General features: G+C 36.2%; 1 protein-coding gene across 1 annotated transcript; it reads left to right on the top strand.

Annotated features, from left to right (window-relative positions):
* Positions 1–1222: 1222 nt before the first annotated feature.
* Positions 1223–5103, top strand: LOC306865060 (tubulin beta-5 chain). Its single transcript, XM_079409415.1, has 4 exons — positions 1223–1313; positions 1924–2032; positions 2667–2777; positions 3921–5103. The coding sequence occupies exons 1-4, from the start codon at positions 1257–1259 to the stop codon at positions 4982–4984; spliced, it is 1341 nt and encodes a 446-aa protein (XP_079265541.1). The 5' UTR covers positions 1223–1256; the 3' UTR covers positions 4985–5103.
* The last annotated feature ends 8552 nt before the right edge of the window (positions 5104–13655 follow it).

The raw sequence follows: 13655 nt of genomic DNA on the forward strand, positions 1-13655 counted from the left end.
TACACACTCTCATATGACATCAAGTGCACCAGAGCCAAGTACTTTCTCAAGTAAGCGATTCACAAAAAAGATTTCCTATTGCCAGGCTGCAGTGTGAATTATATTAATGCATGTCTGGACAATCGTATAAGCAATAAGCATATACAGATGGATCTAACTATTAGTGAAAATGCTTCTATTCTTCTTTCATCATTCAATACAGATGTTTTTCCCATTGAAAATTATGTACTTCAAAGAGCAATCTGGGATTACACCATGGCATGGAAAGTGTCCCTTGTTGTTCATGTACTAACATGACTCTGAAAGGTCTCTTTTTTTTCCTTCAGGTCTTTATTGTGGTGTTTCATGTACATGGCCAAACTGGCGGGTCAGGTTCTCCTGTGTGGCTCCACATACGTGCTGCGGTATATTGGGGATGAGGAATCCTCTAGCTAAACGTCACGTCAGCTGGTGACAGATCGAAATAGTGGAAAGAAATGAATACTGCACTCATGTTTAGTTTTTGCTTAGACAAATATAAATATATTTCTGTCCTTGGTACATTATGTTTTATGTGGCTTATTTCTAAAATTAAATGTATATGTACTGTGAATAAAAAAACTGAATATTTTGCATGTCATCTTTTATCAGACTTGAATTTCTTGTGTGACTGCATTTTTAAAAGACTTTATCTGAGTTACTTATCCATCAAAATGAAACTTCCAAAAGTCAAATTATGCAAGCACATTTCCGTATTGGAATAATAATAATTCAGAATTCAGAGATTTTTATTTATTTTAATTTTTTATGTGTGTTTTTTGTTCTGTGGCAGAAACAGGCGTCCTAAAAAATAAACCCTAAAGATCCAGTTTCAATGCAAAAAATGGAAGAAATCAAGCTCATATCTTAAAGACAGAAAGACAGAGTGCTGGAAAGGTAAAATATAAGTAGTCTGCAAAGTATGAATGTCTAGACTTTCTTTTAAAACATCATCAGATTTAGATTACACACATGTTACTCTGAACTGTAGAGAGTAGAACGTATATTACTGTATTTATAGAGCAGAATACATTATTTTTTTTGCAAAGTAGGCTTAATGCAGAATCTGTGACAGTGGCTAAAAGAGAGAAATGATAGCACACTTGTGATTGTGCAGCTGATATGTCATTCAAGTTCCCACCAATCGAGGCAGAGGCAGAGTGAAAGCTGAAGATGTGTGTCAGACTGAACTCACAGCAGAACCAGAGCTCATTCAGAGGAGCATCACACCTACAACAATGAGGGAGATCGTCCACATTCAAGCCGGACAATGCGGCAATCAGATCGGAACAAAGGTTCTTATGCGTCTTTTTAAAACTTTACATTTTGCATTATCAAAAACCATTTATTTTAACTTTGATGAATGGATACATTTTGGGGGGGGAAAGTACCTGATTATAATGATTTTCAGTGATGCCAGTTCTCTAACACGCTTATACTGATTCTACAGCAAGAAACACATTCTTTTTTAGTGAATGCGAAGCATAGAGTGCGACCAGTTTAGTTCGACTCTCAATCAGATTCATATGATCCGGTTCTTTTCTGTCAATCAAAGCGTACTGTGTCGGTTGATTCCCGATCGTTAGTGATGGCAAAATATTTCGACTCTTAAGATCCGGTTCTTTTGTGAATTTCTTTTTTGTAAAAAGTCATCTCAATATTTAAGAGGCCTCGCAACCAGAATACGAATCCCATGGCCACGTTTGATGATACTTAGTGTCCTCAAATGATCAACGCTTGAGTCATGACAGGCAACAATCGGCTACATTTGAAGCGCGCATCAGCTGCATGAGTGTGTCGAGATGCGTTCTGCTGAGAATATGAACCGCTTTATCACACAGTTCAGTTTGGGGAAACTGTCTGAATGACATCTAAACTAACGCAAAACAACTGTGACACATCTAGTTCTGGGAAGTCATCAGCGACGAGCACGGTATCGATCCAGCCGGCAACTATGTTGGTGACTCAAGCCTGCAGCTTGACAGAATTAATGTATACTACAACGAGGCGTCCTGTAAGTATGCATGAACCAGTGTGTGTGAGCATGAACCAGTGTGCGTGAGCATGAACCAGTGTGCGTGTGCATGAACCAGTGTGCGTGTGCATGAACCAGTGTGCGTGTGCATGAACCAGTGTGCGTGTGCATGAACCAGTGTGTGTGAGCATGAACCAGTGTGCGTGAGCATGAACCAGTGTGCGTGTGCATGAACCAGTGTGCGTGTGCATGAACCAGTGTGCGTGTGCATGAACCAGTGTGTGTGAGCATGAACCAGTGTGCGTGAGCATGAACCAGTGTGCGTGTGCATGAACCAGTGTGCGTGAGCATGAACCAGTGTGCGTGTGCATGAACCAGTGTGTGTGTGCATGAACCAATGAGCTTGTCTCTCCCCCTCACAAACTCACAATGACCTTAAACGTTTGAACGATGTAGTCAGCTAACAGGAATCTCCTGGACTTCACTAGCATAATGTTTTATTAAATGATTTACATAAATGAATGAAAATAAATAGGAGTTGAATTATAAATTATACATTGATTTATCACTAAACAAGTCATTTCTACAAGTAATTTAATTCATTTTAGTGATAAAGTTTCACTGAATAACTTTTACAGTACTAAAAGGTTTAAATATTTTTGTGTGTGTTCAGCTCATAAGTATGTTCCCAGAGCTGTGCTGGTGGACCTGGAGCCTGGAACGATGGACAGTGTTCGTTCTGGGGCATTCGGACAGCTCTTTCGACCAGACAACTTCATCTTTGGTACTGTGTCAACATGTCAAACTCTCATTTTTTTCAACTAGCCTACTTATTACTTGTTGGACTGTTATAGCTTCAGGCTAAATAATGTATAAAGAACAAATATAATAACGAGTTTTCTTAGAACACTTGCTTTTATTCCGTCAAATAAAAATTTGTATTGAATTAATTGAAATTATTCTGCAATTCTTCAATAGTAATGATACCATAAGATTCATAAATAAAATAAATTTTTCTGTTACATTTTGTTTTGAAAGTGTATTTTGAAGTCAGATTCTGTTTGAAACCGATTTCATGCAAACATAATATTAAATAGCACTACGGTAGTTCATAGGTTGTTTCTTTGTCTGTAGGCATCAACCTAATTTTCCACAGTGCTGCTGAACAGAAAAACAGGCTACAGTCAAGTCCTTAATATCTATATCAGTTATACATAGCATGAATAGCAATAATCAGTAAGATTTTTGTTTGAAAGTAACATCTACACATTTTTTATTGTTACTATCGTTACTGTTACTATACATTGTTACGACTTTTATATAATAAAAGAAGAAATTAATATATTTATTTAGCAAGGATGGATTAAATTGATCCAAAGTGACAGTTAAGACATTTGTAATTTTTCTGAAAGTTTATATTTCAATTAAATGCTCTTCATTAAAAACGACTGCTCCCAGAAAAAAACTTTTTTTTCTAATACTGACAATAAGAACAATAATCAATAATTGAGCATCAATATTCAATATTAAAATAAGAATTCTTCAAAAACAACATAAAAAAAAAATCTTATTCTATTTTTTTATTCCAACTTTTTACCCGTAGTGTAGATCATGAGATATAAATATAGTGTCCAAACAAATGGCTGGTTGTATATATAAAACAAGCACAATATATGATCTGCCCACTTTCAAAACTAGTGTGGACAGCTTTTATTTTCAAATGAGGAAATAGACACTTATGAAAATACTCATATTTTGAACACAATGCGTATGGAATGCATCCCAAGAATGAACATAGATGTCACGTAGGCTATGGCTATGATGAAAGCTGCACAATTGCTACACGGCTCCCTATAGCCAGTTGCTAAAAAGATTATATTTTGTTTTGAATGCAAACCAATCTTCTTGTATTGCATTGCTTTTGCAGGACAGACAGGTGCAGGAAACAACTGGGCCAAGGGCCACTACACGGAAGGAGCCGAGCTGGTGGACTCCGTCCTGGATGTGGTCAGGAAGGAGTGTGAGCACTGCGACTGTCTGCAGGGTTTCCAGCTCACACACTCCCTCGGCGGAGGAACCGGATCGGGAATGGGGACTCTTCTGATCAGCAAAATCCGAGAGGAGTATCCAGACCGCATCATGAACACCTTCAGCGTCATGCCTTCACCCAAAGTGTCCGACACGGTGGTGGAGCCCTACAACGCCACGCTCTCGGTGCATCAGCTGGTGGAAAACACCGACGAAACCTACTGCATCGATAACGAGGCGCTGTATGATATCTGCTTCCGCACGCTCAAGCTCACCACACCTACGTATGGGGATCTCAATCACATAGTGTCGGCGACTATGAGCGGCGTCACCACTTCGTTACGGTTCCCCGGCCAGCTGAACGCAGATCTGCGCAAGCTAGCGGTCAACATGGTGCCTTTCCCTCGCCTTCACTTCTTCATGCCCGGCTTCGCGCCGTTGACCGCAAGAGGAAGTCAGCAGTATCGTGCACTCACCGTGCCTGAACTCACCCAGCAGATGTTTGACGCCAAGAACATGATGGCCGCTTGCGACCCAAGGCATGGGCGATACCTCACGGTGGCCACCGTTTTCCGTGGCCCCATGTCTATGAAGGAAGTTGACGAGCAGATGTTGGCCATTCAGAACAAGAACAGCAGCTATTTCGTCGAGTGGATCCCCAACAACGTTAAAGTCGCAGTGTGCGACATCCCACCCAGGGGACTTAAGATGGCCTCCACTTTTATCGGCAACAGCACCGCCATCCAGGAGCTCTTTAAGCGCATTTCTGAGCAGTTCTCGGCCATGTTCAAACGTAAAGCCTTCCTGCATTGGTTCACTGGAGAGGGAATGGATGAGATGGAGTTCACCGAGGCTGAGAGCAATATGAATGACCTGGTGTCGGAGTATCAGCAGTACCAGGAGGCTACGGCCAACGATGGTGAGGAAGCATTTGAGGATGATGAGGAAGAGGTGAACGAGTGAACGGCAGATGCATTTTTGCAGATTGTTTTCTGTTGCTTTTTGATTTTTACATTTTTACGTGGATAACTGAAGTCCTAGTAAACAAATTGTGCTTGCAATAAATGCATTTTGATGACCACATACATTTGTACTAAGTGAATATTCTTGGTTTTTATTATTATTATTATATACACTTGGAGTTTATTAATTTATTAATGGTGCTACACTGTAAAAAAAATAAAAATTGGGCAAACTTAAAAGTTTAAGCCAACCAGCTTCAGCAGAGTTTTAAGTTTATACAACAAAAAGTTGAGAAATTTCCGAAAAAATATATTTTTTTACAGTGTATTAATAAACAGTATTGACCTTTGAATCAAATGATTAATTAAACACCACTTAAAAATGTAAATAAGTTAATATATTAATATATTATAGTTACTTAATTGTATTGAATGTGCACTTAGTGTACTTTAAATCTTAAAAGTATTTTTACAGTAAAAACTGTTTTTTACAGCAAAAGGCTGTACTTGCAGATAATGTAATATAATTTAAATAAAAGCCCAGCAAAGTGTAATCAAAGAGAGTACACTTTCATGACTGTTTTGTAACACACTTAAGTACACTTTTAAAAGTTTGACTTTAAAATACATTTTAAACCATTATGTTTTATTAAACTTTTTTCATGCTTTAAAGAATGAAAATAAACTTATTTTCATTTGTTGACTAACTTACTAAAGCACATGTAAATTACTTAAATATTTTATTATAATATCTTATTTGATATTACAATTAAAGTTAATATATTTTAAATGCATTCAATTGCAGCTTTATCATTACAAATGTGGAATTATCAAGTTTCAATAGAAATCAATACAAATTTTAGTGTCTGAAATGCTTGTCAGTATATTTGCTGGAACTTAAACGATATTTCAAAGGCAATAGAATTATGACATTATATATACAGTAAAGATGTACTTAAGTCCTGCTTAATTGGGTCAAAAAAAGCACTCTAAAAGTAGCTTGATTTTATTTAATATCAATTTGAAGTATACATACATTTTCATTCAATTACAGTTAACATGCAGTTTAGTGTCTGAAAACATTAAGTTCACACTTATTATTTCAAATTATGTTATTTACGTAATAAAAAAAAGTAAGCTAAAGTGTTTTTCTTTCAAGAGTTGGAGCAAATAATGTTTAATATTATATAATGTTGAACATAAATAAATGTTCCTTAAAAAGGTACAAAATCTATCATTGCACAGTACGTTTTCAAAAGGTACACCTTTATACTCTAATTACCACTAAATATTATAAATAAGTGTGCATTTTGATACATATCACTATACACTCTAAAAAATGCTGGGTTAAATACACAGCGCTGGGTAAAATATGGATGAACCCAGCGAATGGGTTGAATGGGTTGTTTTGACCCAGCGGTTGGGTTACTGCCCAGAAGGTTGGGTTAAACATTTAACTATTAGTTGAAAACAACCCAGCATGTGGTCTGTCCAATATTTACCCAGCACTGGGTTGTATTTAAACCCAGCATTTTTTAGAGTGTACCTAAAGTGTACATATTAGTACCTTTTTAAAGGATACCATCCCAGCAACAGCTTTTGTACGTTTTTTTTTTCTGAGAGTGTAGTCAGAGCATTTGACTTGATCTAAAATCCTATGGAGGATAGGTGAGGTTAGAGCCAGTCTTTCTGAATAACACAAGCTTTGTTCATATCTGCTTGTGTCTCGTAACACACAGGCTCTTGTTCCAGCCTTGGACGCAATATTGCTCACTCAACCTTCTATTATTCTGAACAGCTGCTGAGCAAGCCGTTCTACACTTAGCAGCATGTAACTAACAATAGAGGAGGTCCAGTCTCGAAACAACTATTTAGAGCCCAGTATTAACAAACACAAAGGGCTTTCAGCTGGATATTGTGTACCATCAGACGTAAACTCTGTAATAGGAGTGATTTACAAAAGCTTTTCAAATTTGAATTTTAATCCTGATCTCTGGACTCGGAGCGTGTATAGAATTTAAAGTTGAGAAGCCATTTGGGGACAAAAGGAATTGTTAAATAAATTAGTCCTCCATAAAATGAAAAGAAAATTAAATGAATTAAATAAAAAATAAAGGAAATGGAAAAAGTAATAATAAAATAAAAGTCAAATAAAATGTAATAATTTATAAAGCTAAACGTTAATATTAACTATACAATTCTTAATTACATTTAATAACTAAACATTCTGTAAATGGATAAATTATGTAATACTATTTTAAAAATAAAATGTCAGGTAAAATGTCAAATATTTTGTCAGGGTGCAAATCGATTTATTTATAGTTTTATTTCCAAGTTATTTAAATATTAAATAAGTAAAAAGTACATTTTTAACTGTAAAATAAATGATCTTTGTATGCACATTTTATTGTCAGTTTGCAAAGTGATTTATTTCTATTTTTATTTTTGAATAATTCATTCCCATCTTCCCATTTTGGTGATTTCTCTTTGCTAAATATTTTTAACATTTTAAACAGCATTAATTAAATAATTACTTCTCATTTGTACAGTATATCTCTCCTAGTTCCCCATAACTTGCTAACAAGTCTAAAGGAGTGATACCTCCTCTTAACAAAAAACACAAGAGGTCCATGTGTGAGATATTTTGAAATATGAAATGGTTATTCGCAGGATCACGGAAGGCTGCTGGACGCAGTGGTTTAGAAGTCTTACTTTGGTATGTTTAACAGCTGCAGTCGACCCAGCTGAGAGGAAAGTGGGTCAGAGTGTCTCGCTCACATTTCCGTAAGAACCAAAACACTGAAACACTTACGACTGGGAGGATAGTTATGTGTGATTGGCAGTTAATGTGCTCTGTATTCCCTGTGCATGTTGGAAGATCCAACAGTTTTTAGCTCCAGTATCACTAACTCACTGTCAAAGCACGCGGGAGTCTGTCACAGCATGCCCAATAAGGCTTCGTAAATGTATCTGGAATCTACTGGAGTCTCATTTGTTTAAACCAACTGGTCATCCTCAGATATATTCGATGTCGATGCTTATCCTAGAGATGGGTGCAAAGTAACACTAACTATGCAAAGTGTCTGCTTAAAATGAATGGTTAGAAAATATATATAGCTCCTGTGCCTAAACATTTATATAACATCATGAACATGGTGCTGGACTGGCACAGATTCATGTCTCCAAATGAATTGCCGTCTGCAGACTTATTTCACTTGGGGTCATATTCATGGCTCTTTTCAAATTGTTTATACAAGAGCAAACCGGATCTGTTAGATCATTCCTTATAGCTACAACACGGCAAACTAAACACACTCCAGACTCTTCTATTCATGTCATTCATCCTAGTCCCTTATATATGAGCATTACACAGATAACAGCGTGTTTTGTTATTCAGAGAGCCATATTTTAGTGAGCATAGATCAAACTTTTGCATCCAGTTATGAGAATGTGTTTTCTCTGGATGTTTGAGCTTCATTTCAGTCGGTCACCATCCTTAATTCATATTTCATATCATTGTGTGTTATTTTTAATGCAAATGTGTTGCAACGGGGGTTACAATAAAACAAAAATGGTTGTGAATATAGGATAAGTTAAAAATTAAAAGTGGAAATTATGAATTACTCTAACTCTCCTTATAAAAAATACATGGATCTCCAAGTAAAATATTAGGACTCAAACACAACTTAAGAGCTGCTTAATCAGTCTCGAAAACTAGGGTTGATCTATGTAAAATTCCTCTAAAAGATGCATTGCACAACACTGACCTCATCTGGAGAGCACCAGAACACGCAAAGGTCGACTTGACTATATGGACTTTGATGTGGTTGCTTAGTAAAAATAGTCAGTAACATTTTACTTAAAGCCTTTATGTGTAATGCATTAATTATAATGCATTGTACAATCTCATGAATAATCTCATGAACACTTATCAATTAATTGTCACACTATGCATTTTAACTATAATTATAATGCATTATACCCTTTAATAACCTGTTATAATGCATTATATAAAGACTTTATGTAAAGTGTTACCAAGTAATCCAACTCGAAGCTTTATCCATCTGTTTTCTTAAGTAAACCATATGTGACCCTGGACCACAAAACCAATCGTAAGGGTCAATTTTATGAAATTGAGATCTATACATCATCTGAAAGCTGAATAAATTCCATTGATGTATGGTTTGTTAGGATTGGACAATATTTGGCTGAGATACAACTATTTGAAAATCTGGAATCTGAGGGTGCAAAACAATCTAAATATTGAGAAAATCTCCTTTAAAGTTGTCCAAATTAAGTTCTTAACAATGCATATTACTAATCAGAAATTCAATTTTTATATATTTACAGTAGGAGATTTACAAAATATATTCATGGAACATGATCTTTACTTAATATCCTAATGATTTTTGGCATAAAATAAAAATCTATAATTTTGACCCATACAATGTATTTTTGGTTATTGCTACAAATATACTCCAGCGACTTAAGACTGCTTTTGTGCTCCAGGGTCACATATGACGTACATTATTCGAGTGTGTGTGATTCTCCTCAATGCAAATGATTATAATTGCAGATTCACTAAGCACTATTCATATTTACCCTAAACCTTTACCATAAGCTTCAAATATGTTTACACGATCATTACATTTATTCACTGACCAGTTCTTTCCGCATCATGTTTAAGACATAAATTACCATATGCACCATGATACTGTGCAGTTCACTGAATTTTTGAATCCGATGATATTTTCCTACTTAAAGCACTAGTGTTCACATGTATTTCCAACCATAGATTATTTCCCTGCTGTTTAAATCAACAGAATCCCTCACAGAAAGTGTAATGGATTTATAGTTATGTGGGTCTCTGCCAGTAATTTACCGTCTATTGGTGGCATGTTAAATCCACTAAATACTAATGGAATATGGCACATTATTGTACAGGGTTGCCAGGTCTGTGTAGCAAAACCAGCCCAAAGACAGATCAAATATAGGCCAAAACAAGCCCAGTGGCCCTATGCAAATATCAAAACTCAACATATGCCATGCCAATACCTAACATAAATGTTTTACCGTCACTTATGCATTATTCCAAGCAGTAATCACACACAGTCTGTTTTCATTAAGGAGGTCAAAAGACCTCTCCCTCACAAAACTCATAATCTAGCAGTTTTATAATTGGTAGAATGTTAAATATGTCAGTACACTCATTTCAGTCAATGACAATTTATGCAATATGTCAAATCTTTAAACTGCAGAAAAGAAATCAACCCGGGCTAACAGTTTACGTAGCCTAATTCCATGGGCAAACTGCAAACTTGGCAACACTGCTACTTGAACCCATTAGGTCAGGGGTCATCAAACTTGATCCCGGAGGGCCGGTGTCCTGCAGAGTTTAGCTCCAACTTGCCTCAACACACCTGCCTGGTTTCAAATATACCTAGAATGAACTTGATTAGCTGCTTCAGGTGTGTTTAATTAGGGTTGGAGCTAAACTCTGCAGGATACCAACCCTCCAGGACTGAACTTGGTGACCCCTGCATTAGGTAATGATTTTATTGTTTAACAGTTGATGATTTGTAATGTTTGTAATGGAATTTATACTTCTGTGATATAGTTTCAATTGTGTTTTCATCAGGCTTATTTTGGCAGAAAACAGCATGCTTACATCTACTATTTTGCTCTATTTTGTTACATAAAGGTACATATTAGTACCCAAATGGTATAAGGTTACCACTCCGCAGAGAGCTTTTGTACCTTTTTTGGAGTACACCACCCTAAAGAGACAGACTTTGTTGACAATATCTTAAATAAATTTTTCGTATCCTATAAACATGTGATTTCATGTTATTATACTAAGGATCATTATTCAAATGACACATTTCATTTTCATGTAAAATCCATATTCACAAATGCAAAGTTACACAGTTCATGATGTGGATGGCCAATGAAAGTAAGGCTTTAATGACGAGTGGCCCTCAGTGGCTTTATAAAGTTAAATGGATCTGCTTCCATCTAGTGGATTTTCAGATTATAAGGTACAACGGGGCTAAAGACAAACCTTAAGGGAAGAATGTTTTTTGTTTAATAAATATTCTGTAATTAAAATTATTTTAAAAATACAACAAAATGTGTTTTAAAAAATAAATATTTTGAAACATTGGAATAAGATACTATAATATTTGAATATGGCTTTACAGTAGTAGTAATAATAAGTATATTTTATATGATATGATTTAAATATAATGGTTTTATTATAAAATGGTGATTATCTCTAGATTAAACATCCAACTTGATATTATAAATAATATTAACTAGGCCTATTTGAATCTATGTCATGTCAAAGTCAGACAGCTATTTATTATTACCTCAATTATTGTGTCTTTAGCCCCAACAGTGTTTTTTTTTTTTTTTTTTACCTCAAATATCAAACCTTAAAATATTCTTTGGTTATTGAACAAAATGACGATTTAATTACCTTACAAAACAAAAATAATTAACAAGACCATTGTCTCAAAACATCCCATTTGCAACATAAATCTTATAAAAACACTTAAATATACTTATTAGCAGAATCAAATTTGGGTTGCTGCTTGTGATGAAGTCACTGATCAGTCAAAATCGTGAAACAGGAATGTTTAAGAGAAAAAATGGAATGTTTAAGAAAGAGTTGTGGAAAGTGTTTTGCGGCATCTACTGGAGAACAAAATTAAATGCGCCTTTAACCCTTGTGAGACATTATCCACGCTGTTCCCTACCTCTTCCCTACACATTTAGTCATCATTTACTCACTCTCATGTTATTTCATTCATAAACTCACAAGTTTGGACCAGGGCTGTCAACCTCCAAAAAACTTTGAACCATTATGACCCTCCGGTTAGGAAGCACTCACCTATCTGGTATATCACTTATTATTTTGTCATTGTTCTCACACAAGAAAACTGATATCCGTGTATGTGGTTTTTCAAGGAAACTAAGTAGTGTGATCAGAAAGAGCAGGACTAGTCTTCATATGCCTGTGCTCAGCTGGCAAAACCAGTCAGACTGTAGTCTCAAACTCATCAAAAGTCAACAAGCAACAACAGCGTATCCAAGTGACTCCTGCAGAAATGTACTCAAGTAAAAGTAAAAGTACACCATTTTTAAACTACTCAAAAAAGTACAATTACTGATAAAAAACTACTTAATTACTGTAACGTGAGTATTTGTAATTCGTTACTTCACACCCCTGGGCGTCTATGACCTTCATGCCTGGAAACAGATATCTGGATGGAACAGTGGAGGTATGTGCAGGTTGATACATAAGAACTAAGTTAATATCTCTTTCATTGAATGACAGTTTGTTTTTATTCTGCTTCTGGTATCTTACTTGAAATTAAACATAACTGGGAACTGAATCACTTATTGTTTTTTAAACTCACTGTTAAACTTCAGTGAAACACAAAAGAAGTTATTTAGAAAATGTCTCAGTGAAAGTCCAAAGTTGTTTTGAATGCATTCTTTACAATATCACGGATGGCTTATTTGCAATTGTGCAGAAAACGCAATGTCTGTTGTATGTGTGCCTGGCAGATGCACTTTTACTACAGAGAGTCTGGAAAACTGCCCTGTGATCCTCAAGTGTCATGGGTCTGTGATAGTGGTGACTGCGGCGATCTCACATACACAGAACCTGCCAGTCTGAGCATCACATGACCACCAATGTCAGTGGTGATGAACCCTTCACACTGAGGTAAGTTCAATGAAATCATGTCTTCCATTGAGCATTTTTTACTTGGACAGTCACGCTTAATATGTCCCTCTTTCCCACACTTGTAACATCTCCATGAGCTGGATCTGTCAGCTTTCACTGCCTTAGAATTGGATTGCATATCACCGCGAACTTGCGTTGACATCGCTGATGCGCCACCGGATGCAGTACCACTGGACATACCACTGCCATAGTTACCATCAGCAGACTCTCGCTTTTGTTCTTCATTTATTAATGCTTGCTGAACAAATTGCAGTGTTAAATTGTCCAACTTAGTTTCCAGTGCAGTGACAATTGTAGCATAGCTTGATGGCAAACTACCCAGCAGTGTTACAATTTGATCCTCCTCTTCAATTACAGCACCTATTGCTCCTAGCTGGTCAGTTAGTTCTTTCATTCGTTTCAAATGTTCAGTTATGCTGGATCTGAAGTATTTTTTCTTCAGAAATAACTTGTTTGCAAGAGTGTCTCTCTCAAAATGTCCTTTCAGCGTGTCCCACGCTTCTTTAGGGGTCTTACAGCTTGTTATCAGATACAATTGGGCTGTACTCACATTCAGCACCAACACAGAAAACACTTTTTCTTTACATTTTTCGAATTCTGCCCTTGTCTGTGCATTTGCTCCCTCTGGCATATTGTCAGTCTCCACCACCATGCCCCAAAGTCTTTTGCTTTCATCAAATGTTCCATTTGAAATTTCCAGGTTGCCCAGTTCTCTGGCCCGCTCAGCTTTTCAATAAACAGTCTATCCTCCATTGTGAATTCCACAATACTGTCTATATCACACAAAAAAATCCTGTGTAAAAAAACAACACCTTTTTAGCAAAGATCTGGGCCCATAACCTGTTGAAGTTTCACGTGATTTTTTTATTGTCACGACTGAAAAGAAAAGGAAGTAGGAATTAAACAGAACTGCAGCGAC

The sequence above is a fragment of the Barbus barbus genome (genome assembly GCF_936440315.1).
Source record: "Barbus barbus genome assembly, chromosome: 46".
Taxonomy (NCBI): domain Eukaryota; kingdom Metazoa; phylum Chordata; class Actinopteri; order Cypriniformes; family Cyprinidae; genus Barbus; species Barbus barbus.

What these genes read in the sequence shown, in the direction of transcription:
- LOC306865060 (XM_079409415.1), top strand. Translation starts at nt 1,257, where the DNA reads ATGAGGGAGATCGTCCACATTCAAGCCGGACAATGCGGCAATCAGATC. An exon ending in GCAATCAGATCGGAACAAAG is followed by an intron (nt 1,314 to 1,923) that starts GTTCTTATGCGT and finishes TGACACATCTAG; the next exon opens with TTCTGGGAAGTCATCAGCGA. An exon ending in ACCAGACAACTTCATCTTTG is followed by an intron (nt 2,778 to 3,920) that starts GTACTGTGTCAA and finishes TTGCTTTTGCAG; the next exon opens with GACAGACAGGTGCAGGAAAC.